The following is a 25,995-nucleotide window of genomic DNA, read 5'->3' as shown; positions in this document are numbered from 1 at the left end:
CGACTCTGAGCATCTTTTACGCGAAGGCGGTAGTAAAATACGTTGAGGGGCACCGCCCGTAGGCTCCGTTTTATAGTATCTACTCTACTAGAGTTTCCTATTGATACTTACATAGGACTTTGGCTTCGAAATACCTCTATGGTCGCGTCTCGAGAGCGTTGATATGACATCGTATTTGCGCGTCGATGCACTGGCACTACAGCCTAGAGATGTAAGACTTGGGGTGCGTTCGATGCGGCTTTCTTTCAAACGAGTTGATAAATATTCTATATTGAATTGAGGAGGAAAGTGTGGGTTTGGGAATATCTTTGACTACTGCATTACGTCACATTTCTCAGCTGATGATACCCAGCAACTTGGCCAAAATTGATGGGTCTGGAGTTTGCATGCACTGAAATGAAAGTGCCCAGTGAAACTTGGGATGGAAGTCATCATGTTCGTTTCAGAATGAAGCCTCCGCTATTCGGTGACCACCGGGGTCTCTCGACATTTCACTTCGGCGAACACACTGACGCGGACGAGTTACGCATCGGAACCACCGGCCTTGGCAACACTCCCCGCACTCTGATGTTCATTGCTCGCCGACTTCTAGAAAGATAGAAACAAAACGTGGCTCCGGGGGAAGCTAGTGAAAGTCTACTAGCAGATAAAGTTTGCGGTCAAAAATAGCAGGCCCATAGTCACCATATTGTCCAGTGGAGAAGATCCCCGAGGCATAGTCGCCGGTCCCCAAAATACAGTAGTGTCGTTTGTCTACTTAAATGACCAATGTCTCCGTCCGTCGCATTTTCCAATTTTGAGTCCAAATAGTTCCATTGCAAATACATGCTCCCTGAATATCACCACCAGAATTAAGCCATGTCGACCGAACTTCTTGTGCACCCATGCTTTGAGCCCCAGACGGGAACATGGCAATACGTTATCGCAGACCCGTCAACCAAAGTAGCGGCAATTATTGACTCCGTGCTCAACTTCGACCCGGTCAAGAGCATGATCTATACCGAAACGGCCGATTTACTATTGGCGCTAGTCCAAGAAAAGGGATACACAGTACACAGACTCCTCGAGACGCATGCGCATGCTGATCACTTAACGGCTGCGAACTACCTTCAGGGAAAATTGGAGAAGATACAAAGCATACGCCCTGAGGTCTGCATTGGTCGCAGAATCACGGAGGTACAGGACAGATTTGCGCAGAAATATGGTTTAAGCACAGACGAGTATATTGGTGTGTTCGACAAATTGTTAGAGGACGACGAAATCTTCAAGATTGGGGAATTAGCGGTGCAGACATTATATCTCCCAGGACACACCCCTGATCACGTTGGGTATATGATCGGAGGTGAGTAACTCTTTCCATATTGCCTTCCTCATGATGTATGGCTAACTCTTATTGACCCTAGCTAACGTCTTCTGCGGCGACTCTCTCTTTAATGCCGACGTCGGCTCCGCCCGATGCGACTTCCCGGGAGGCAATGCCGTGGATCTCTACAAATCAGCGCAGAAGTTGCTTAGTCTCCCAGAGAACTTTAGGATCTGGACTGGCCATGACTACCCTCCAGCATCAGAAGGGCGGTCTGAGCCACTGCCGTATATGACGGTCGCCGACCAAAGGAAAGCAAACAAGCATCTGAAGTTGGGCACACAAGCAGAGCAGTTTATCAAGTGGAGGAGCGAGCGTGATAATTCCCTCGCCGAACCGAAGCTCATACATCAGGCGCTGCAGGTCAATATTCGAGCTGGAAGGTTGCCGCGGCAGACGGAGGGGGGATACAGGTTGTTGCATGTGCCTATAAAGATGGAAGGGAGTGTCTGGTAACGTGTATTTCATATCGCAGTTGTATGGTGTAATATTCGGGTTGTCACCACAGATTGTAGTTTGTCAAGCCCAGCGACATAGGGGTTGTTTAGATAAGAACCGCAAGGCCCGTTATATGTGTCGACAAGATCTGAAGACTTTGAGTTAGATGTGTGATAACTTTCCCAAGCCGTTTCTAAACCTTGATGATTCAAAGATTTTCTTAATTGTCCATAATCTGTGAAGAGATAGAGGTCTCGGACTTGTCGCAAGCTACTACAAAGCATAGGATTGAATGTGTCTGATCTCCTCAAGTACAAAGGAGTAAAGGTAGTCATTAGGGCCTTAAGTACAGAAAGTGAGCATAGAAAAGTGCGCCTCTTGGCGGGTCATACCAGTGCAAGTTGTAGGATTCTAAATCAGCCACCGAACACAAAAGAGCATGAATGAGCTAGGAAAAAGGGGCTGGTGCGGTCCGACAAGAGTTACACCCCAGATATCTGCACCACTTCCCAGTACACTTCCCCAGTACGCTTCCCAATTTGCTTCTAGCGCCAAAATGGCACCGAAATGCCCCAGAGCTATCCCCGAGCTTGAATACGCCGAAAATGCATCATACGGTTTCTTTATGTACCGAATCACATGGTAGCGGTATCTGCATTATGTCCGAAACGTCAACACGGTTGCACTCGATCTAGCTTTTTCATAGCATCCTGGAAGGATTACTCGCAATGCGAAAAGCTGTGGTCCTTCTATGAAATATCCAGTAAGAAAGACCCAAGCTACGTAGGGCTAGATCTATAAATAGTGTCTCAAGTCCTTGCTTGGCCAGGGAGTCGCAACACAAGTGGAACGAATATTTGTAATATTTTGCTCAAACAAAAAGGATCGTACTTCCCGGCAGACCATATGTAGATGAACTGAAGACCACAAAATGTGGAAATATAGATACATATGAATAACGGAAACAACAGTTTTAAGACATAACACCTTGTAAAATGAAGAATACCAAGTGCGCCCTCCGAGAATCGAACTCGAAGCATCAGCTTGGGAAGCTGATATGTTACCATTACACCAAGGGTGCTCCTTTAACGTTATCATTATATCTTTTGTTTGCCATTACAAATTCACTGTTGAACACGCCGGCACCTTCCTTACTGAGCTATGATATCCAGAATGCTCAAGCCAGTGACCAAGACTAATTACCCCTTATCGCTCCTTGATATACCGTCGATCTTTGCACAATGATACAACCATATTTACTGCTACGTACTCCCCAGAGCAAGTGAAATGAATGCCTTTGGAGAGAAACTCAAATGGGGGCAGCCATTGTTGTAATTTACCTAACATGGACTTGGAAGGCTGCTTAGACCTGTTCTCAAGTGGGTACAGCCACTGCCGTAAGTGCTTTGAACCTCTGAAACAATATCTAGGAGGCATTTCATAGCGCAATGTTCAGGCTGAAGAGAGAAATGCAGCCATAGTGCCAAGACCAACCAAGAAACAGCAATGGTCTAATCCCCAGAAGAAGGACTCCAGGACTTCAAGCAACGTTTTAGGCAAATATGGATTAGCTTAGTGTCTATGCGACCTGGAGCAATGTGGTTTAGCACAATCGCAGTTACGACGAGCAGGATGATCAAGGCGCAGTTTTAGTGGTCTACAAACGGGTTGACTCACACGGTGACGGCGAGCTCAGCCAGGTCTAGCGCGCATGCCTTATGACACACACAGGCGTATTCTGGCTCACCAGCCCTGGTTCTGTCTTTATTGAGAATCATTGGCTTGGTTTCAAGCCGCATTTTACCATTATAAATGGGCAGACGCATCACTTACCTCTCTAACCGCGCTTCATGAAGAAATTCTACGCGGCCACCAGTTCAAAAGCCTAACTCAATGAGCGATAAATTCTAGTAAAAGGCGCTTGGCTCAGGATTGTTCAACTTGGCACCTCGCAACCAAGCGTCTTTCTGCATCAACTGGGGATTGGCCGTGTCATCGTCGACCCAACCTCACCCGCAACTTCACACCGTACCCCCAACTTCCGTTGCGCATCCGTTCCATAATGGATTCAAGGGCCGACAGTAACACAATCACGCAGCACTGTCACCAGCGACTGATGAAAGATGTGGATGAGCTAGTCCGAAAGCCTTACCCAAACATAGCTATTCACGTAGCAGATAATGACCTGAAGCGGATTTGCCTCCTCCTGTCTCCTGTGGGATGGAAAAAGATGCACCTGACCATTGAGAATCTTGGTCGGTACCCTCTTAAGCCCCCCAAAATCCGAATGGATTCCGACGTCGATCATCCCAACGTTTTCGGTAATTATATCTGCGCATCGATTCTGAATGACTCCACCGCGTACACTCCAGCCTACACACTGAAGGGCATCGCAATCCAGTTGTTGAGCTTCTTTGGTAGCGACTCCATCGAGCAACAAGGCGGTCATTTTTCCTACGATCTGCAGGAATACAGGGCATGGAACCCCAATCATGATCATCATGTCTGTCAGAAGTGTGGTTTTGGGCAGCACAGGGGCCATTCTCTGAGAAACAGAGAAGTCCCAGGAGCTGTATACGTTGATGAGACCCCCACCCGAATTTCGCGCCGAAGGCGAGGATGGCAACCCGGTAGCGCGACTGGATCAACCAGCACAGAGAGTGAAGTTAGCGTCACGTTGAGAGACAGGACTGACAGTCTATTGGTCACAAGTATGAGCTCGATTAGCGGCAGAAACGGAAAGAAAAACATCCACGGCAGCAGCATCGACAACTTGCCTGATGAGATTCTACTGCTCATCTTGAATGGCATAGACGACTTCGAGCATCTGGCCAACTTTGCACGCGCTTGGTCTCACATCAGTCGCCTCATCGCTAACTTCGATATCGTTCGTCAACGCGAGTTGCAATGCTTCACATTGAAACAGAGTTACCACGAAGTCAATCTTGGCGTCGGTGTGTCCTTTGATCGCAGGAATGGCCTTAACTCTGAGTTCGATCTTCTGTCCCAACAAGCCTACAACGACCTCGGTGTTCGTCAGTCTGTACACAACATTCCATTTATCTACTGGCTCCCGATTCCTATCTCCGAGCGACACTGGAGGCTTGTCAAAGACGACGCCGATGAAACGTTAATTCGATTGAAGCAGCATATTAAGATGGACAACCCATCTAACCCTCAAGTTCTATACTCCTTCATGAATGATATTGTAGTGAAACTCAACGAAGTCGCTGTGGATTGGAGTGACCTGCATGCCTCCAGAAGTACATTGCGTCATGCATCTGAGAAGGCCATCGACTCTTACTTCCACCTATTCCACCTCCTGGTATGCCTGGCAACCGAGAACCCGGCCATTATCAGCCAAGCCAATCAATTGATTAACAACTTCAGTGAAGGCAAGCGATCCAAGGGCGACTGTCCCAATCTCGGTCACCTTCTCGTGGCCCTCCTGATCAGCGATGTTGAGATTACCGAGCAGCTGACGAAAGCCATCATTACCGAGGCCATCACGCGCAACGTGGTCTGGCTACTGGACAGAAAGGGCGGCAACAGCCCCGAGCTTTCGTACATGGAGACGGATGCCGTGTCCCATTACCGGCTCGGCAAAGCCTTCGAAGGCTCTCACACGTCATATCGTTTGCTCATGTTCTCTGAGCTGTTCCGTCGCATGGCACGAAATTCGAACGTTCCCCTGACCCAAGTCCGCGATGAGCTCTTTGCTCGCCATGGTGCCCCTCCTCCTGGTGCTTCCAAACGCATGGCCGCAGAAGTACGTCGCTTGCATACGGTGGACAATTTCCACCAGTTCATGCTTGAGATGGGAATTGAAACTTTCCCGAGCCTTGCTAGTTTCACGGATGTGCTGCGCGAGACGATGCGCGCTAGTGTGGCCAAGGGCTATTCTATCTGGGCCATCAGTCAGGAGGATGCTGTGTTCCTCCGCCTTGAGAAGGAGCCCGGCGTTGGTATCCACCCGAACCTCGCGCACACAGTGAACAGCTCCATGCCACCCTCAAGTTTGAATTTCAACAACATCACATTCTTCCCTGCGGCCCATAGAGGTCGTAATAAAAGTGGAAGAGGAAATGGCCGAAGTGGACGCAGAGGCCGCGATACTTACCGAGGTGACTGACGAAGAGGGAATCATGATTTTGCCTTTCGCGGAGACAGATGCACATCGCAGAGGACTTTGGGACTGGAAGAAACAGCTCATAACGTGGTTTAACACCGAGTCGCGCATATCACCGAGTCGCGCACTTTTTACCACACTATAATTTCAAGTTCAATTAAAAAGCCACAACAGACTAAAGTTTATTGAAATTTATTCAGAGCTATATACATCTGACAATTATAGTTCGACCTGACAAGTGTTTACATTATGTCCGGTCTTCTTACACTTACTACATCGTCGTACAGTCGACGGACCAGCCTTTTCTTTACCCCCCCTAGAGCGCTTGTCCTCCTTTACCTGGGCCTCCGCGTCCTTCCGGGCCAAAATGTCCAGGGCATCCTCGACAGTAAGTGCACCTCCTTGCCGGACACGCGATTTTTTTGCCCTCCGACGCTTGCTTAGTGCCTCATTTGCCTTGCGAAGGGTAGAGCACTCAGCCTTCAAGAGGGTATTCTCATGGGCTAATCGAGTTATACCCTTCGCAAGGTGGCCAACAGCATCAAAAATTGGGGTCCGAGAGCTTCCCTGATGTCTGGCGATTCGGCGATTGACAAAATCGGATTGCTAGAGAGCCTCTGTCGGGTTATTTGGCGTTTGCGAAACCCAAGGGTCAGTATCTAGAAGAGAGGGGCTAACGGGTGTAGGCGACCGAATCCTAACATCCAGCTTCGAGATAACGGCTTCAGGGTCATGGGGGACTAGGCCGGCCCCTCGAAACCCTGCCTTGATGTTTTTGTCGGTTATTGTCTTTAAATAAGCCTCCTTAAAGGCGATAAAGAACTCGACCTTAGTAATGTGGTTCATATGGGACTTGATAAATATATCAATCTCTCGACCGTATATACGTTTCAAGACCCCAAAGCACCCGACATCAAGTGCCTGGGTCAGATGAGCCGAGTGCGGGGGCAGACTGATAGTAACAATGCCGTTAGACTTGCAATAAGACTCGAAATCGGCCGATGTATGACTCTCATGCCCGTCCAATACTAACAGCCGATACACGCCTCTTTTGGTCGAGATAGTGTGCTTGTTGAAATGTTTGATCCAGTCTAGACCAGTCTCGTTGTTCGTCCACCCGTTTTCGGTCGGTTTGACTACCCAATCGGCTGGTAGGTCCCCCTCAGTATACCAATTAGCAAGGTGATAGTTCCCTTGAATTACCAGAAATGGCGGGATGTCGCGACCCTCCGAATTGACACAGGTAATCGCCGTGGCCCATTCCCGGTTACCTGGCTGGACCTTCTTGCCTCTACCATTACGTTCAGACGAGGTAACGACCATCGAGCGTTAAATAACGCCCATCATAAAGCCCGTCTCGTCGAAGTTCCACATATCGCAGTCCTGGATCCCGTATTTGGCCCTCATATTCGATACAAGCCGGAACCAGTCCTCAATAATCTTTGGATCCTCGCAGAGGGCCCTCTGGAAGTCATACGAGCGAGAAAAACGCGTCTGTAACTCTGGGGTTCGCTTTACAAAGCGATGCGCCTAGAGCTTGCCGACGCGTCGGGTACCCCGCGTCGCAAGAATGGAATTGGCCATATCTTCCACACCCTCTAGCCGAGGAGGAAACCCTCTCAAATCTAGGTCAAGTACATGCTGAACAATAGCTCTTTCCTCTATCTTGGCGAGTAGTGCGCTATTCGGCCAGATTTCGGTACGTGGGGTGCGACCGTGGATTCTGTCACGGAGTGAGGACTCGGGTACACCGTATAGCTTTGCTGCTCGACGTTGGTTCATATTTTTGGTCAATCGGATAGCTTCGATGGCAAGGTTGATTTTGGCTTCTTGGGTTTGAACTGACATGGTGTTGTTGTTGAGGAAATAAGTGTTGAAGTCAAAAGGTTGGAAAAGTTGAAAAAGTGCGCGACTCGGTGATATGCGCGACTCGGTGTTAAACCACGTTATACTGCTTGCATTTGGTACGGAAATTTGCTTGGCCTCAATGCTGACGTGTTGGGCGTAGGATAAACATATATTTGCCTGGATTACGCCAGACCATATACTACATGACTTGAGACTATATTATGTGCCCGCACCCTCCCTTTCCCCGAACGAGTGATTCATGATTAAACCTCAATGTAAGTACGTTGACATCGTTTCGCTCTGTTGGATGCGACGAACATGCTGTGTTAGCGCATGACGCAGTTGGTGTACTCGTTTGTCCATCCACTATTCACCTCTGTCAACCCTACGTTATTATAAAATTTACGCGTACTCCTCGTGATAGATGCTGACAACAAAATAACGCATGCTATCATGTTATTCATCAACGACGTATTCAGATTTCCACAAGTGCTGGGGGTTTGCAGCCTCGCTTCCTTTAGTCTTGCATAATTACTTCTCTGACTACACCTGAACCCGGTACTTCGTATAAGTAGTTATTGGCTGTAATAATCGTCAGAGATTACACGGAACTAGACTTGAGTCAACTACTAGTAACCATATGATGTGAAGTAACGTTCGCATTAGATGATAACTGCGAGTAACTGTGGCCTTAGTTATAGAGGGGTGTAAGCTACACAGGCACGAACTAGTGTATCTAAGAGCCAGAACAGCACCCGCCTTGAAGCCACTTAATAACTTGCTTCGTAACAGCGTACGGGGAGCCCCAAGAAGTTTTCTATACGTGACTATCGCTACATGAAATAAATCGTTCGGAAAAGGCCGCGAACCGGCTGGTCGGCGCTCTTTCGTACTGTCAAGTAACAGCTATGTACATCGCCAATCCGGACTACCCCATGCATAGCCTTCAACCAGAATCTCAAGCACCGAAAGTCCACAAGGCGCATCTGGCTAACCACCAAATCCGATGGTAAACGGACCAAATACTACCGTTGTTGAAAGAGCAGAGAGGCACAATTGAAAGAAGTACGTATAAATGGCACCGGGGCGTCGGATTCCGCCATTCGGCGCTAATTCTACCCAATCAACGGGGAATCTTCAGCGACGAATGTACGGTCCAAAGCACGTCAAACTCTGGCACCGGCTGGATCTGGCGAATGTTCTACGAGGGATTTTACAAGCTAATGGTAAATTATATAGATCAAGGGAAGCCGAATATCTCTATTGTAGTCTGGGGGCCATTTATGTATGGGGGCGTCCGGTATCGTTAGCATGGAGCGATCTACAGTTTCAACAAGGGATTTCTCCACGGTCTTTCATTTAAGCTCTGGGAGAAGCAATACTGCTAATCTACTATGGTATCATGGGTAAGCTTTCAATTGTGTGTTTGTACCGTGCCCCACCTAGGCACGCGCCAACTCTTCGCTACCTGGCTTGAAGGAACCTTAATAGCTGTCTTAATATGATTAAGAGAAAACGTTGTAGTAGTGTGAATTTCGGCTTTCGATGTACCACCGCCGAAGTAAAGGGTTCGAATTCGTTAGCGATCCGCTTCTGTAAGGTGTTTAGTCCTAATTGTAGTTATTAAATACGCGATAATTAGGACGCGTTAACAGCAAGTTGGAATCAGAGGTGGAAGTACCTTTTCGTTAGCATGAGTGGGCTAGGCAAGAATCAGTATAGCGTTACCTTGGCAGTGGTCCACTGGTACTTGTGAAGGGGGTGAAAACTTCGGCCTGATACCGTAGTACACTCCGTGCACTTCCTTCCAGCAATATAATGCCGGGATTTATACTAGCAACGTCTCGAAAAAGTGGGAGGAGCGGTATAGACTGCAGACCATCGAATGGCCCGCTTATAGTCCTAATCAGTCGTTCACTAAGCATGTGTGGAATCATATGAAGGCGTATATCTACGGAAAACACGCCAATCTACACGAATTACAGAACGAAGAACTTGACAAGGGGACAATGAAGACCCTGGACCCGGAGTCGTGTTGGGCAATCCCGCAGGCCCTTATTGACCGACTATTGATTTGGTGCCAGACCTTTTGGGGTGATTTTAATACCAATGCAGCCCCCTGTACTCGGGATCCAACGATATCAAACTATAATTAGATGGCAGATTGAGCTTCAATGCCATACCTTATACGAGGATCCTCGTACAGTGGGTCATAATGAGTGAATACGAAATGCTTCCAGAATTGCGAAACTCTACTCTTCGCGGGCCCCGTCGTTTGGCACAGTCGCCCATATTACATTTTTCGTCTCTGAATCTTTTGATGTAAACTTGATAAGCGATCATAGTTTGACGTAAACAGTCATGAAGACGATATTTGAATACTCGGTTTGGGTGCTGGCCTTCGGCACCTCTCTAAGCCATGCCACCGTCCTGCCCCGTCAACAGTCATCATGTACTGCTCCGGCGCAGAGAACGGAATGGAGATCTCTGCCCGTTGTGCAAAGGGAGGAGTATATATCAGCCGTCCAGTGTCTCGCCAGCAAGCCCTCGAAACTAGGACTTAATTCGACGTTATACGACGACTTTCCTTACGTTCACAACCAACTTAACAGCCAGAGTAAGTATTCAAACCCAATGCCGTTTCTCGTCCTACGCATATGCAATTCTGACCATTCTCAGTCCACTTTGTCGCGTCGTTCCTCCCCTGGCACCGCTGGTTCGTCCATATCTATGAAACAGCCCTCCGTTCAGAATGCGGCTACACATCGCCCATGCCTTTCTGGGACTGGACCCTAGATGCGGGCCACATGCGCGATTCCCCCGTGCTCTCAAACTCATCGACCTCGGGCTTCGGCGGCGACGGATCGGGTGGCTTTGTCTCGCCCTCGAGGCCCAATCCGCTCACATCATGCATCAGCACGGGCGCGTTCACTAACTTGACAGTTGCCTATTACGCCGGCGATGCGCGCCCGCACTGTATCAACCGCGGATTTACGGATGGATTCGATGAGGATCCGGAGATGAACAAAGACATGATGGCGGCGTGGTATACACCGGCTGCGATCAAGAACTTGACGGAGTCTAATCATGATTTTGAGAACTTCTGGGATGCGTTGGAGAATGGGCCGCATGGGGCGATTCATAACGTGCTGGGCGGTGATATGGTCCCAGCGACTTCGCCGAACGGTAAGAAAGGAGGTGGAATAGGGCGTTCTTGAACACGACGGCTGACATTGATTAGACCCGCTGTTCATCATGCATCATTGCCAGATTGATCGGCTTTGGTGGCTTTGGCAACAGGAAGATGCGAGTGTACGGAATCGTGATTACAGTGGCAGGAAGAACCAGGAACCTGATGAGACGCCCGCGGCGTTGGGGGACAGCCTGCAGTTTCTGGGATTAGGGACTGACGTGACGGTAGAGTCTGTTATGACAACTGAAACGGATAGCCTGTGTTACAAATATTAGGATACCGGAAATGCTCCTATCCGGTATATTAGCTAGATGAGAGAAAATCCGAGAACGCAGCCATAAAGCACACATATAATGAACGGCGATGTGACTTAAATTCTATGTAAGCAGGAGAGTGATAAAAAAATATTGGGAGTCTTCTCAGGTTTTTGAGTTACAATATAATTCCTCTACTTTTATCACGTAGCGCCTCCGTGGCCGCCACTAAGCTTTTACCCCGTTTAGTGGATTGGTAAATATACATAACGGCTAATAATGGCAACCTTTTCTATCCCTTGCGATCAATGACACAAACCCCGTGATACGTAATTGCCAACCATACCATCAAGAACTTGAAAAGATCAGATTTGTTCCGAGAATGCCGTCTTACTATCCTACAACATTAGATGCAAATGTTGATCACTGTTCGCATGCTGCCCAACCACGGGCTTCCGTGGCCTGGGGGGAGTTCTGTGATGACGGTTTGATCGAAGTCGCCAACTATTATGCCAGGATGACCAATGGCCGTCTAAGCAGGAGTCAGGTGCTTGCTGAGTACCGACATTGCCTTTCACGTTGGTCAGCATGATCTGACCTACTGTAAGAACACGTTGCTTACCAATTGCATTCGTGTGTACTCGCTAACCACTGCCATAAGATGCTCAACTTGGAATGGGAACCACGGTCATGGTGTTTTCTTTTGGTGGGATATCTTGTGACAGGTAGCCCTCGTGTGTTCTTTTCTCAAGCATGGGCCCGGAAACGCCGCTGGCGAGCACGACGAATGTTTTCAGTGCTGAGCCTCGTTTCATGATGTCGGGGGAATGATGAGATGGTTAAACGAACATATTTTGGATCTCGGGGTTGAGAAAAGATATTCATAGCATTGCCAGATTCCTCGCGGTTGCAATGGGACGTTGTGCAACATGTGAGTGCTTTGAGGACACGCGGCCTTGGTGTAAAGTGACCGGGGGGGCAAACCCATATTCACGCCTGGAAACTCTACTGCAGCTTCACCTGGGGACTGGGAAGTATGTAGGATGTTGTTTGATTCGCGATGAATGTGTCTATCGTGTCTACGGCGGATGATTTCAGCATTCCTAAACCCGGGTCGCAAGCACACCGAGTTGCAAGCGTTGGCCAACCTGGACAGAGGGCGCCAGCACACTGGCCACTCCGAATGCACTAAATGGCTGGGGTCTCTACTCGCTGCTTGTACCGGCAGGGCTAACCCCGCCAAAGCTTGGCAGATTGAGACCAACCATTCCTCCCAGGCGACGGAATTGATAATTAAAGAATGGGCAGTATCAACGCCACTCTCCCAGACGAGTCAATCGCAAAATTCAACTACTGTTGCACAACCAGGACGGATTCTTTTGCACCCCGCCACAGGGCTTTTGTGATGAAGACCGAAGCGCAACAGTGAGTGGACTGCTAACCTTGGGCTAGCATGGATGAAAGGAACCCGACAAACTGGAGCGGCTCGGACCAGGCTTAGTGGACATCCCACGTTAGCTTCTGTTGTGTGATTTGAAGCTATTCCCAGCTATGTATCTGCCTGCTCCTTCTGTAGAGCTCTCGTTTGATCCGTAGCCCCCGAACTTTATTCGGTGGAGCCAAACGCGTTGGAGCTGGTGCGCAGGAAAGTGGCAGAGCTACAATCCGAACATCAAAAGCGTCCATCAAAGGTCCCAACAGCACGGCCCGACGGAAGGGTTGCCTGTATTCCTCCATTGCTCACTCGCCCGTTCGGTCTTTAGGAGTACCAATGGATATCTTGATCATCGCCCCTGACATCTGACCAGATCTGACACGGATTATGCCAACGACCCAATGACGGACCCTATTGGCCTTTCCCATCAATTGACCACAATGCGACTTTTCTTCTCCTCTCCAGCGCCGCATCAAATTGTCGGGTCCAGCCCGACGACGCATGCCATTTCTGGGCAATCAAGCCCTTGCCTGCAAGCACTCGACTGCGAACTGAAGCTGACGTCTACCAGACTACCGGACAACGTATCAGGATGCACCCAATCAACGACGCTACGGCTACTTTGTGTCCCATCATCTTCGCATTCAGCATACGACCGTCAGGGAATCGATGGACACGGATGCGGAGTCGTCCAATAGCAACCAGAACCTCGCCTGCCCTTCCTCTTTGAGCCATCGAGCTTATACCGGCGTTATGTCCAACTGCATCAACATGCAGCACCAGTATCTGTCAATCAACATTACCACCTGGGTGCAGTTTGTTTCCTTCCAGCGAGATGGGTCTTCATCAGCCCTACGAGACACCCTGCCATGGTTCTGTGACTTGAAGTCGCACTCGCAGAACGTGCGATTTTCGGTAACATGCAGCATCCACCCCACTTTCCCATTGCGCACGCTGGAAGCTTGCAGGCTTCGGGTACTTGGCATACTGTAGGATTTATAATGAAAGTCCGCTTGTCACCTCTGCGCTCCACCTGTGGAATTTTAGTCAGGCATTCGATTTCGATCCAGAATCCCAAGATAGTCGTCTAAAATCCGTCCATGGGACCACCAAGGGGGCGCAAGTCGAGTTTTCTATATTCGGATCATTGATGTGAGCTCAACAATCCCAGGCAGACAAACTTATACAGCATTTAAGAGAAATGTTCCTAGCCAAGATGTCGCACTACACAACTGTTGCAACAGGCAACGAGAAGCCCCGTTATCACCCTGAAATAAATCAGTCCGTGTCCATTCTCTCCAACCGCTATGTCGGAATCGTACGAAACTCTCCACGTGGCCATTATGGGCGGTGGAATCGCTGGTGCAGCCCTACTCCGCGGCTTGCTACAATATCCCCACCTAGTCGTCGACATGTACGAGTCCCGTCCGTCATTCCGGGAAGAAGGACCCGGTATATCCCTCAGTCCATCTACAGAACTGGCTCTTCAGGCTATTAACCCGGCCCTCGAAGTTTGCCTCAACCGGGCTGGCGCAGTCTACGGACCCATGGAGCTACGAGTTGCCTCGGGCTCACACACGGGCCGCAAAGTCGACATCGCCAGTCTTGGAACTCCCTCCAAGAAGAGCGTAGACAATGACGCGTTCCTCGCTCAGATGCTGTCCGGTGTTTCCCGTCGGATGCTACATACCAACACCCGTCTCTCATCTATACAGAAGACGACCGAGGGAGACATCCTGTTGACATTCGATGACGGCACTCAAAAGGTGTACGACGTCGTCGTGGGTGCGGATGGAGTCCACGGCATGGTACGCTCACATGTCGTCGGCCCCAACGACCCAGCTGGGTATCCCACGCCGTCGGGGATCTGGGGACTTCCGATCAAGGTCCCCATCGCGAGGGCACGCCAAATGATGGGCTCGCACTTTCTTGATCCGCAAAACCCGCGTCAAGTCGTTTGGCTGGGCGAGGGCACAATGATGCAGCATGATATCTTAAGCAACGGCCGTGAGGTCCAAATCGTCCTGTATGCCATGATCGGAGACACCGAGGAAGAGTTCTCCTGGGCGAGGCTTTTCACGCCTGAAGAGATGGAGCAGATGTTTTGCGGGAGCACGCCTCAGGCTTGTCGAGGCATGGTCAGGGTACGTCATAGATGATCCCACTACAGTGTCTCAGTGCTCTAAATACTAACACATCCCCAGCTCGTTCAAAGCCACTACACCGTCCAAGTAGCCGGCATGTGTCAAATGCAACACGTCCACACCCCCACCTATGCCTCATCCAATGCCTGCTTAATCGGCGAAGCCGCCCACACCCTGTTCCCTATGCAGAATATAGGCACCAACCTCGCCCTCGAACAAGCACTCATCATAAGCACCATGCTCGGCCGCACAATGTCCAAGGCGGAGATTCCGGCTGCCCTACAGGCGTTTGATCAAGTGTGCCGACCGCGCGCCGAGGCCGTCGCTCAGGATACCTTTGAGCTGGCGGATGTGCTTACGGGAAGGGATCCCGGGGCCGGGCTCGATCCGGTATTGATTGGCGAGAGGCTGGGGTGGAAGTGGTCGTATATGCATAATGGGTTTGACGTCGAGGCTGCCAGGGCTGAGGCATGGGAGGCTATGAACCAAGGGCTGGGAATGGGTGGGACGTGGTAGACGCTAGGCTACTTTGCCTGTCTTTCCATGGTTCAACTTGATTTGGCTTGCATAGCGGTGCGGAGGGGGTTTGATTATGAGATATAGAGTTTTCCGATAAGTTGGGTATCTGGGGTAGCCTTCGCGGGGGATTTCCTTTCCTTTCTGTTTTGTTTCCTTATTTCTGGCATTCCGGAGCACATGGGTAGATTTGCTACACTTATTAGATTTTCTATATTAGATATACCCTTCACAAGGTTTCGCAATAAAAGCCAGTTGTGTTTGACTACACCAGCACTACTGCATGTATCTTTTTTTCGCTGCGGACGTGCCGATAAATGGTTTTTACTGGTTTGGCATGGCGACGTCATAAGTAGCAAGAGGCTGTCCCCTTTCTGCAATCTAGAGATTCTAGCAATCGAGTTGCAACTTGTCGCATTCGCACCAAAACTCTTCCGTACCACAAAACTGAGTATGCCGCTGCTATGCTTCTGCTAACACATACTAGAAGCTAAAAAAGCCACTCCCGCGCTCACAAAATGGATATACGACCAAGGCACTCCAGAACAACCCTACGGCCAATCCAATGGCTATCTCGATCATGGACGCAGCGCCCCACCGGATCTATATCTGAGCCCTGATTAAGGTCAAGTGTTACCTGTCAAAACCCGAACTATCAGTAATCAGACTCAGTATTTCGATTATTCCAAGATAGCTTACCGAACTCGTCCCATTGACCAACCCACTCAGGAGACTTCCAGTCGCTACTAGCCCACAGGCACCTGCAAAAAAAGCGCGGGCAAAAGCGCTGCTGCCGCAATATGAACTTGTCTTCTCAAACGAAGATTCCCCGTGATGCCGATATCAAAGGCGCCCATCAGGTTGGCAATTTGGGTAAGGACTGGCGGGGGGGGGGGGGGGGGGGGCTTTACCGTCGGTGAAGCCAACTGGTATTCGACGAAGCCGATCAGGAACATCAAAGGGGTTTGCTTTCATTTAGCCTATTTTCCGGGTAAATTATTGTCAATCACTCGGTAGCTTCCTCGCCATCAATAACATCATGCAACACCTCCTTGTATATGTCAGGGATGCCTTTTAACCTGCCAACATCCATGTCTTCGCCCGCGCACACTAAATAAACCTCGGTAGTGAGCGTGATACTGCAATATTATAAGACAACCATGAAATCCGGGATATACAAATTGGCTCTTCATCTCCAGAATGGGGGCGGTCATGCGCAGCGACTCCTCGAGGCGTTGTGCCGAAGGTCATGAGAGCACGGTATAGTTTGATGATGTATTTTTGGTAGCTTAGAGCCCCGGTGATATGAATCGTAATTCGAATTTCTTCATCCTCGCGTGCTCGTCCGGAGTTGGAGAAAAGGCTGCCGGTATAGAAGTGCATCGCTTCCGGTATTGCCACCATTACGTATTGAGCTTACTCGTTTACGTTCCTAGTTGATATTTGATGATGTGTTTCTCTTAATAATAGAAGATGCTAGGTTCTAGGGTTCCGCAAATAAGTCTATTACACCTTTGTATCTTGCTCCATGCGGTTTTTGTTGCTTATCCGCTACGGTGGGAATCTTGTCGTGTGCACTGTGCATTAATGTCACGAGTAAGCTGCTATCTTGAAAGTTCTCACGTAACCAAGGCGAAAAGGCTGGGCCTTGCGGGAATTAGAAATGTGGAAGCATACAGTGATTCAAGTCTAATTCCGAATACAGCAGTGAATCTTGGCATTCATGCATAGCCATTTTTTAATATTACATTGTGCTGTCGTGCGCAGTATACCAAGCCAGTCAAATTTGCCATTACTGAATGCTACGTGGGCGAGCTAGCTGCCCAAGTGAAGCAAACCCGGGACAATTTCCCAACTTCAAGGATCGGTCCCTGATATCATATGACTCGGCAATACTTGCTAAGCTAAAGCATGTAGGCAACGACCCAAGCACATGGCAATGCCTCCGTATGGCTGGGAGTGCTTACATGAACCAAGGCAGTGTTACTTCCCCATGAGGCCGTATGATTGGATGTTTCGCTCTGGAGAGGATTCCCGTTTTCGTGAAGGATGAAAGCCACATCCAAAAGCCGTTGAAAATATGCTTTCAGAGTGACACAGGACTGACCGTAAGGATCATACGCCTCAAGTAGCTACTTCTTTCTGGCATTGATGCGTTGGTGGATCGGGCCAGCTTAGTTTACCTGTGCTCATCACCCAAGCGAATTGGACAGTACAGAGGGCTGTTGATATTTACAACACCTGTTGACAGTCGCCAGCACTTCGGCTATATAAAGGCCCCAAGGCCCTTTCGCTGTTATTGATTCTGATACTGTGTTCCCAAGAAAATTTCATTCCGATTTACAAAATCACAATATCCTACAATGTACCCAGCACAAACTCGCTGATCCCGCGCTGGAAGTCTTTTCGGTGTGGCAAAGAGTCATCCCAACTTGGCTTCAGCCAGTCCAAGGTACATATCGCTCCCATGACAGCATGGAGTTCAATGGTATTGTTGAGCGCCCACCCTGCGAAACCCCACGTGCCTCAGTTCCATCTTCCTTATAAGTTCCGCAAATGTGTTTCGAAGACTGGTATGTATTTTGAGACTCAGAACTGGCTCTTCGTCCTCTGTTGAGATTGTCTCCAAAACATAAGGGGTAACTATGCGTGGACCTTCAGCTGCTCGTACAATTTCTCCGTGCTTGCTTTCCAGTCGTTTAATAGTGTTGCTGGTGCGGTGGTGCTGAAACCGCTGTTGCCGTCATCAGCCGGTGTAGAGCTCCGAAGATGTTCATCTACCTGATTGGGTGGCAAGTTGTTTTTATCATGTAATCGGATACCCATGCTGCTCAAGTCTGTCTCACCGGACATGATACTTGAAAGACATTTCCCGATCGTGTTAAACCACGACCAAGCATCTCGCAGGTCTTCAAATGTTTCAATGTATATATAAACCTTAACTAGATGCTTAAATGGTCCATCGGGTCCAAATGAGTTGGCATAGGCAGGTTTGAATGTTCGCCTGTCAAAAAGGAGTCTATTCCGGAACGTTTGGAGGCTTCAATTCAACGTTTCTTGACTTGTTCGATTCTTGGACTGATCTGCATCTCCATCTATCATGGATTATCTTGCCGTATTATCTATTTGTAAATCAATGAAGCCGATAGATGGTTGCAAGATCATTGTGGCTTCTTGAAGAAAATTTAGTCTGTTTAGCACAGAATCTAGCTGAAAGCCAATGTGAATCAGATGACCGGTTTCATTGCAACTTTTCAAGTACACTTGACCGTCGTCCATCGGTCAGTCCAAGAATGCCGGAATATCGTCTTAAGCAGGACCAAACAGACTGTGTGACTCCAGAACCTCAGGCTGTTTCAACGTATTCTTCCACTCTGTCTCCTTCTTGTCCCTACACGTATGTCCATTCACCATTGCCACCCCATCACAAGTTGCTTTGCGAACCGCCGTCGAGATGCATTTCATATCCGCATCCTCCTCCGCCCAGGGCCACTTCAGCGTGAACGAGAAGACAACACCGTAAACCAGAACGAGCGAGTTCTCGCCTTTCTTGGGGTTACCGTATCCGTTGCTCATGGTGAAGGCGAGCGTCTCGAAACTGTTCTTCTGCACAGAACTCGTGCTGTACAAGTTGGCGTTTCCGCCGCACTGGTCTTTGATATTGTCGTAGATCCCCTTGACCCAGTCTGTCTGCTTTTGACCCGTTCCTGTGAGGGCTTGGACGGCGACTATTAGCAATCTCATATTTTTGGAGACAAGAGAATGAAATGCAGGTTTCGACCGAGGACTGAGAGCACCAGCTTTGTTCGGTACTCTTTGCTCCTGAACTTGTCCGAGAAGCGGAAGAAGTAGTTGAAACCCGTCTTACTAATCTTGTAGTCAATATGGTCACTGTCTTTCCCGGTGGTCTTGGCGCAGTCCATGTATGTCTTCCCAATGTGAGCTTCAGCCCAAGCGCAGTCTTTGCCTTGGCTGGCTAATGAGACATTTGGAGGCGAGGTTTTGTTCTTGGGGGCGAAGCCACTGGTTTTGATGGCATCGACATCATCAAGGATGATGATGCTGGCAGGGAAAGCCAGAATTGCTGGAAGCAGGAGAGTGACAACGAAAATCTGAACAGATCGCATGACAAGCAATTATTGTTAGTATAGTTAGCTTTTGGGGCTTGTTTGTTCTGATTCTGACTGTCAATGTGTTAATCGCCAAATTGTTCGAGTAGTGGGAGCACCGATTTATACTTCTGTCTCTCGCGGAATGCATAACACAAACTAAATGGTGACGAACATCGTAGCTCGGTTCAAATTTCGATCTACGGTCATTATTGTGGCAATCTGTTTGCTACAACAAACATCGTACCCCGTGTGAAAGGCTGATCACTCGTCGCCCCTCATATGATTCCATATTCCCTAGCATTAAAGACCAAGTTTCATGCCGATTTAAACATAAGGGAAGCTTCCACGTTAGAGTTATACTTGGTAATGAAGGCATTTTATCGTCAGAGGGTGTTCGACATTCACGATACAAACATTTGCCCCCTCCCTACACACGCGCAATGGCCTCGAGGCAGCAAACTGCATGAACCAGTTTCTCTTTCTCAAGGTGCATGATGCAGTTCCTCCCATAATCAAACTTCATCTGGAATAGCATTAGTTACATTTGCTAAAATACAGTGCAATACTTACTAGAGTTGTTTTCGACTACTATCTCGGATGGCTACCGGTAGAGTAGTCTCCAGTAAGACTGAAAACACCAGAAAAGATTTCCTCGAAACCTAGGTGCTGAAAGTTAAAAGACACAGAAAATAAAACAAGGCTCTGCCATAGCTAGTTCCAAGAAACAACACGGATAAAAATGGTTCGAGTTCGGAAGATATGACACGATATCGGGTTAAGCACTTCTGATAAACCTCCGACTCCTTTCCGTACTAACAGTCTAGCCAGGATAACAGACCAACATGATATGTCAGTGTCTATTATGTAAAACAACTGGATTTCATATGTCCGCACTATGACTTCAACTCTGACAAAATGTTATATTGGCAAAGATGTGTTGTCTGCCACAACCCCTGAATCTTGGCTTTGTTGTCTGATTGCTCTTAATCTCTATGTTTGTCTCTATGTTTAAGAAATTTAAATCGGAGGCATTGCCTACAAATATTGACGAGGAAAACAAACTATTCTGAACTCTCTCCTGTTATCCTTAACCAGAGTTTCATATTCTTCCATTTCAAAGACTTACCTCCACAACTACCAAACATGAAGGTAAGTTCTCTGATATAGTGGCACAACTTTTCCTTATACCAATCCACAGTTCATCGTCGTACTAGGAGCTTTGGTGGTCTTGGCGAGTGGACGTGCCATCGAAGCCAATACCAACTCTCGGGACATCGCAGTGGCATGTATGCCTCTGCCCAACTCAAAAACATGCAACAACCTCATATCGAGCCGTGACAAGGTCACCAGTCTTGAAACACGTCTCATGGCCCGCACAGAGGATGATGATGACTGGAGAGACCCTGAGAATGACTCAGAGGACGCATTCGTGCGGTACCAGAATGAAAACCGTCGGAATCAAATCCCGCTCTTCCTCATGTCCACCAGCCGGTACAGACAAGACGCTAATAACGGCATCCTTTACCGTGGCTACGACATCTTTCGTGCTCTGCAAGCCGCGCGTCGAGTCTTTATGCTCATCGCACCTGACCATAACAACCCATACGCCGACACTAGAGAGTTTCCGGATTATGACGGGTATCCGTACCCGCACGAACTGTGAGTTTCCCCTTTTCAGTAACTATTTCTACTTTCGTTGTGTCTTTTGTTGTTTAGTATTCTTGGCCAACTGATAGGGTATCGTAGTCGTATATCCGACTATCGCATGGACACATACGAAGTTAGTTCCGGCGCCGGAAATTGGGACGAGCCTATCTACGAGTTCCCCGTATTATCTGGGCGGCCGTGGGAGTCGGGTATGAACCCCGGTTTCACACGTGTGCTTTTTAATGAACAGGGCTTGTACATGGGCACCGCATCCTCTGTCGATGAGCCGGAGAATCGAATGCAGTAAGCATTGACCGAATCTTGCACTTAGCTTTGAAGAATCACGCAAGACTGATGTTGAGCCAGCTGGTGTCCTGAAGTGAGGCTCGATGGCGAAGAGGTCCTCAGACACGATCCCGTGTATCCGGGTGTGGATATTAGTGTCAACTATTATCAGCCGTATGTCTTCATGCTGAGCTGGGTGCTCGCACTACAGGTGCCAGGATATGCTAGGCAGGGTTGGCCTGGGGGTAGCGATCCGATTTGAGATGCCCAGGCAATGAAACTGCGATGGGATTTCCATGAGAGCACTGGCAAAACCTATGCCAATTTGAGGATATCAGACCAGTGCCATGATGGATATAGAACGGGGTAAGGGATCATTGATGCCATCACGGAAAATTCTTTGGACTTGCCGCCGTGGAGAAAGACGTGGAAATGACTGCATGTTAGTCATGCATGTACCGTTACCGATTCTCATAGTCATCGTTGTCCAATACCAAGCCTATGCGTCCATATTCACCATCTTGCTAATTCCACCACAATAACCTGTTTTATCGTAGCCGTATTACTCAGTCTCAGCCTGAGGACTTTCTGTTCATTCTGAATCCCTTTTGGATAAAAGAGGATCACTGTCTTTGATTGTTACATACAATCGATGGAATATATGTCTTTCCTCATCCTGGAAACGCTGATAGACTTCCGGGACAATTTGTATCGCTTGCTCCTGTGAGTTGTGGACTATCAAGGCGTACTCAATGATAAGTCTTGGGCCTTCCGAAATGTTCTCGGTCTCTAACAATAGTAGGCCTAGTATGTGATTCTCGCAGTGCTTGATTGCGGCGTTGTCGTTTACGAAAAACGCCATATCGAACTAAACTCGAATTAGCATCTGAAGAGCCGAATTATGAATACCAAGTGAATAGTGAAGCTTAATTTAATTTAAATATCATTCTGTGTTCTTAAATTTGCCATTTCTTTTGTGGGGGGTCTCATGACTTTGCCGTGATCGAGATGCACTGGAGACGTGCATCGCCCAGCTAAGCGCCACTGATCGGCAAGCATAGATCGTTAGCTGGTTATATGGAAGCAGAAGAAAATGACGGCATTCAAAAACATGGAGAGGTGATTTGAGCCGAGAAATGATGGTTTGCAGGTCTAGGCCGACCAACGCTTCGAAGAGCTTTGCGTTGGATGGTGTTTCCAGCACAAATCTGCCCATTAATACAGTGTCACAGGCGATTTAGAAATTCGAATTCAAAAGAAAATAAAAATGAAACAGGAAGTAGTCAGACTATACACAGTATTGAAATATAATCTAACAATTGATCTCTCGGAATATCTACAGATTTATGTATCTTTCTGTATTTTCCCAGTGAAATGAAATTATTCTTACCATTTTTAGCGTACTTATTTATGACGTAAGTAATCATGTTGGACTTCATCTGGTACTAGTCGCTTGGGGTGCCGACGAGAACAAGCGTAGCATTGGGACCGCTGCTATAACAAGGCGTTGGCTGATTTCTCCAGAAAATGGTCGCATGACCAACTTCCAGGATACCAGTGGTAGCTGCGAACGAAGAGCGAATATGAATATTACACCGACATCGTGTTAGGCCATGGTGACCGAATTTGTTTAGGTACAGTTGGCGGTTATCGCGCGAAACTGGCCTGTCCGCCATCAAGATGACCCAAATAGAGGCGGTAAACCTAGCCTTTGTGTTTCAAACCGTATTGAGTTCAACCGCGCTCAGTGTTGGTGCACTACCTAATCTCATTTGTAGCAAAGCCCAACGTTCGGCCTCAAACCTTACCCAGCCAATGTGCACTAGCCAGCCACATGACTTGATCCAGCCTCCCATTCGGCATGTGCTTCACCTTCTCAACAATATGAGAAATATCGTCATGATGCCGAGCAGTGAATATTAAAAGTGATTTAAAGTGCTGATGTGTAGAACCCGGGAACTTTGTGCATGTTCTCCTGTTACCGCCAATCTCTATTGTAAACTGTTATACGACGCAAACCGTAATCATGGATCCAGCCACAGCGATAGACCTCTCCTGCAGCATTCTTGACCTTGGAAACCTTGCCTTAAGGCGGGTTAAGGCATTCCAAAAAGTTCATCAATCATCGCAAACTCAGAGACAAGCCGAAAGGGGCATGAAGGAATGTCTCAACAGCATGCAAGTCATCTGCGACCTCGTCGACAGCAAAGAGTTATGCATTGAGACACAAGATCGGGTGTCAATACAACTTCGCGAAATCGCAGGAGATGCTATATCACGGATAAAGGCCGTTTCGAATACCCTGCAGATGCTACTGGAGAAGTGCGGCGTGCAAAGAGGGCGTAAACTGAAATCAAATGCGCGGACGTGGATGAGGGATATGATCAGCAAGGAGGAGATCGAACATTATGTGATTAATTTGGAGAGATGCATCTATGACCTGAGTTGCATAGTCGCTTTGAATACAAGGTAAGTAACCCAAAGCGACCCGCATACGGCATTTTTCAGAACTCATGACAGTCCCTGATCCGTTAATTCCAGGATAACCTCAGCTAACAACTTATAGCCACCAACTCAAAAAGCTCAGCGACCAAGTCGGACACTCTCACGTCCAAAGTGATATTCAAACGACGCATCAGGAGCTCATCGAACACATTGTTAAGGGCAACACAACCGTCAGCAAGGCAACCAAGCTGGTACGCAGAGGATCGGCAGAAGCCCGACAAATGTTGCATGAGCACGAGGTCCTACAACGTCGGCAGAGTGGGCGCTCGGATTCCGGAGTCAAATCAAAGAATGTCACTCAGATCGCTCTGGCATTGGGGGTCGGAGCAATTCAGTTCTCAGATCTTATCCAGAACAGGAGCAACTTGTTCCGAAGCTGGCTCGAAGACGGATCGGGGATCTTTAAGGTGGATAGCACCGATGGTTCTGCCATTTCTACGGCAATCAGGTTTCTCGGTCAGGAACGAGATATGAGAGAATTTATATACAGATGGGCATGGACTGAACAGGGTCGCATGGTTCTCGGAACCTGTTTGTTTTCAATAGTTTCAGTTTTGGCCATTGCGGTTGCGGTTGCGGTTTCTATCTCACAGGACACGTCGTACATACCTGTCAAGGAAAAAATACCCCTTTAGTCCCACTCCAAGTTTATTGAGTAGCAGTATTAGATCATCATTCGCTGATGACTAAGTGGCTGTGACGTAATACGAAGGAGTATACTAGTGGGGCTATTGAACTTCACAAAGAAAGACTTGATCGCCCCACCACACGTGTGATAATATCTGTTCCTGAACTCTCAACTTGCGATGCACACACTCATCCGGAACATGCGAAACCGAAGCATCACCATTGCAAAAACTTATCCTCAGGCAAGCCATTTCTACAAGTACCCTCAAGCGTGAGTTCCTGTTTGAACCAGTCATAGACTCTACATAGACTACCACGGTGATTGAAGGCTTTCTTATCCCAGAACACGGATTACATAGTCACCTCAACTCCAACATCACGTTGCTCTCAGGCAGAAACAAGGCAAATATCAATGCCGATGGCAGAAGAGCTTAAATTCATGGTCTTTGATCTCGAAGTTGGCCACATCTCGCAGCGTCTGTTGTTGGACTTCCAATGCTATTACACCAAAGATTGCCAGCCTGTGATGACATGATCACAATTATCCTACGATTTCGGTCAATGTGGCATCCACCCTTCTAACCATTTAACTTCTGCCTGCGGCGCAGGCACCGCTCATTTTTACCTATATAAGACCCTTCTGCACACAGTACAATCCTGAGAGGACTCTTCAGAGATGCTCATATTCAATAAAACACCATTTGTCCTAACATTCCATTATCTCTTCAGACCCGTCACTTTCACCCTCGACCTTCAAACCGTGAAAAGCCTTGGACCGAAAGGGTTCCAGCTCGGCGCCACGCGCCGCCATGTCTTCGCCAAATGTATACCGACATGCCACCGTACTAATCTTGAAATTGATTCCATTCTTGAGACACCATTCCACGATGCGAAAGAAATCAAAAACATTATCCCTAATCAATCCTAATATTAACCGCTTCATCGAACGAATCACACGAGATGGCCAGGATGTTTAGATACGCGCCGTACACCATTTATCTAGACTTCCTAATATTACTCCTATTGCTGATGATGGACACGCTCTCGAGTTTGAGACCATATCTGCTGTACCTGACCAGCGCGTTGAGGACGCCGGGGTGCAGGAATGACTCACCGCCTGCAATATTGAGGTTCTTCATTCCCGCACACTTGGAAAATATTTGGCCCCGATTGATGTCGTATTTTGATGCCATGTACGAGACTTTTACGTTGTGGAAGCACAAAGCGCATTCTTTGTTGCAGAGGCGGCTGGGGAAGTAATTGACGGAGATGAGAAGGGGCGTGATGTTTTGCAGACGCTTGGTCACTGCATATAAGTACGAAGCGGTATATAGGTCTAGAAACAGTAGGAGGCATGTAATGTGACCGGTATTGCTGCTAGGCAAAAGTGGTGGAATGAATGCCATGATTGGGTGTATCACGTGGGGTGATTAGACTATATGGGTGCGAGGGAGGGAAGCCTTCCAATTGTGCCAAGATGGAGTAGAGTATACGGGGCA

At 48.2% G+C, this 25,995-nt stretch overlaps 9 protein-coding genes and 1 non-coding gene across 10 annotated transcripts; 7 read left to right on the top strand and 3 right to left on the bottom strand.

The window, feature by feature from the left end:
* Positions 1-858: 858 nt before the first annotated feature.
* Positions 859-1,819, top strand: BCR38DRAFT_407528 (beta-lactamase-like protein; the record flags this gene model as incomplete). The annotated part of the gene is made up of 2 exons (XM_040858177.1): positions 859-1,342; positions 1,404-1,819. 2 exons carry the CDS (start codon positions 859-861, stop codon positions 1,817-1,819), a joined length of 900 nt encoding a protein of 299 aa, XP_040718189.1.
* Positions 1,820-2,811: 992 nt separating this feature from the next.
* BCR38DRAFT_t124 lies at positions 2,812-2,882 on the bottom strand. The gene has a single exon. It is a non-coding gene; the product is annotated as a tRNA-Gly (tRNA).
* Positions 2,883-3,863: 981 nt separating this feature from the next.
* On the top strand, positions 3,864-5,933 carry BCR38DRAFT_337231 (uncharacterized protein; the record flags this gene model as incomplete). The annotated part of the gene is made up of 2 exons (XM_040855523.1): positions 3,864-4,320; positions 4,459-5,933. 2 exons carry the CDS (start codon positions 3,864-3,866, stop codon positions 5,931-5,933), a joined length of 1,932 nt encoding a protein of 643 aa, XP_040718188.1.
* A 3,632-nt stretch (positions 5,934-9,565) lies between these two features.
* On the top strand, positions 9,566-9,934 carry BCR38DRAFT_510724 (uncharacterized protein; the record flags this gene model as incomplete). Its single annotated transcript, XM_040865018.1, has 1 exon — positions 9,566-9,934. A coding segment is annotated over one exon (369 nt), but the record flags the coding sequence as incomplete, so codon positions are not given.
* Positions 9,935-10,046: 112 nt separating this feature from the next.
* On the top strand, positions 10,047-11,375 carry BCR38DRAFT_427482 (uncharacterized protein). The gene is made up of 3 exons (XM_040859837.1): positions 10,047-10,395; positions 10,458-10,964; positions 11,020-11,375. The coding sequence occupies exons 1-3, from the start codon at positions 10,140-10,142 to the stop codon at positions 11,244-11,246; spliced, it is 990 nt and encodes a 329-aa protein (XP_040718186.1). The 5' UTR covers positions 10,047-10,139; the 3' UTR covers positions 11,247-11,375.
* Positions 11,376-14,003: 2,628 nt separating this feature from the next.
* BCR38DRAFT_338302 (uncharacterized protein) lies at positions 14,004-15,320 on the top strand (the record flags this gene model as incomplete). The annotated part of the gene is made up of 2 exons (XM_040855609.1): positions 14,004-14,804; positions 14,865-15,320. 2 exons carry the CDS (start codon positions 14,004-14,006, stop codon positions 15,318-15,320), a joined length of 1,257 nt encoding a protein of 418 aa, XP_040718185.1.
* A 1,006-nt stretch (positions 15,321-16,326) lies between these two features.
* BCR38DRAFT_407524 (uncharacterized protein) lies at positions 16,327-16,724 on the bottom strand (the record flags this gene model as incomplete). Its single annotated transcript, XM_040858176.1, has 2 exons — positions 16,327-16,430; positions 16,499-16,724. 2 exons carry the CDS (start codon positions 16,722-16,724, stop codon positions 16,327-16,329), a joined length of 330 nt encoding a protein of 109 aa, XP_040718184.1.
* A 1,905-nt stretch (positions 16,725-18,629) lies between these two features.
* BCR38DRAFT_483175 (uncharacterized protein) lies at positions 18,630-19,447 on the bottom strand (the record flags this gene model as incomplete). Its single annotated transcript, XM_040863590.1, has 2 exons — positions 18,630-19,036; positions 19,102-19,447. 2 exons carry the CDS (start codon positions 19,445-19,447, stop codon positions 18,630-18,632), a joined length of 753 nt encoding a protein of 250 aa, XP_040718183.1.
* Positions 19,448-20,575: 1,128 nt separating this feature from the next.
* BCR38DRAFT_407522 (uncharacterized protein) lies at positions 20,576-21,626 on the top strand (the record flags this gene model as incomplete). The annotated part of the gene is made up of 4 exons (XM_040858175.1): positions 20,576-20,581; positions 20,631-21,091; positions 21,179-21,382; positions 21,446-21,626. 4 exons carry the CDS (start codon positions 20,576-20,578, stop codon positions 21,624-21,626), a joined length of 852 nt encoding a protein of 283 aa, XP_040718182.1.
* Positions 21,627-23,390: 1,764 nt separating this feature from the next.
* BCR38DRAFT_510721 (uncharacterized protein) lies at positions 23,391-24,504 on the top strand (the record flags this gene model as incomplete). The annotated part of the gene is made up of 2 exons (XM_040865017.1): positions 23,391-23,833; positions 23,931-24,504. The coding sequence occupies 2 exons, from the start codon at positions 23,391-23,393 to the stop codon at positions 24,502-24,504; spliced, it is 1,017 nt and encodes a 338-aa protein (XP_040718181.1).
* Positions 24,505-25,995: the final 1,491 nt, after the last annotated feature.

This window comes from Pseudomassariella vexata (genome assembly GCF_002105095.1).
Source record: "Pseudomassariella vexata strain CBS 129021 chromosome Unknown BCR38scaffold_4, whole genome shotgun sequence".
NCBI lineage: Eukaryota > Fungi > Ascomycota > Sordariomycetes > Amphisphaeriales > Pseudomassariaceae > Pseudomassariella > Pseudomassariella vexata.
This window is presented reverse-complemented; position numbering and strand designations above follow the sequence as displayed.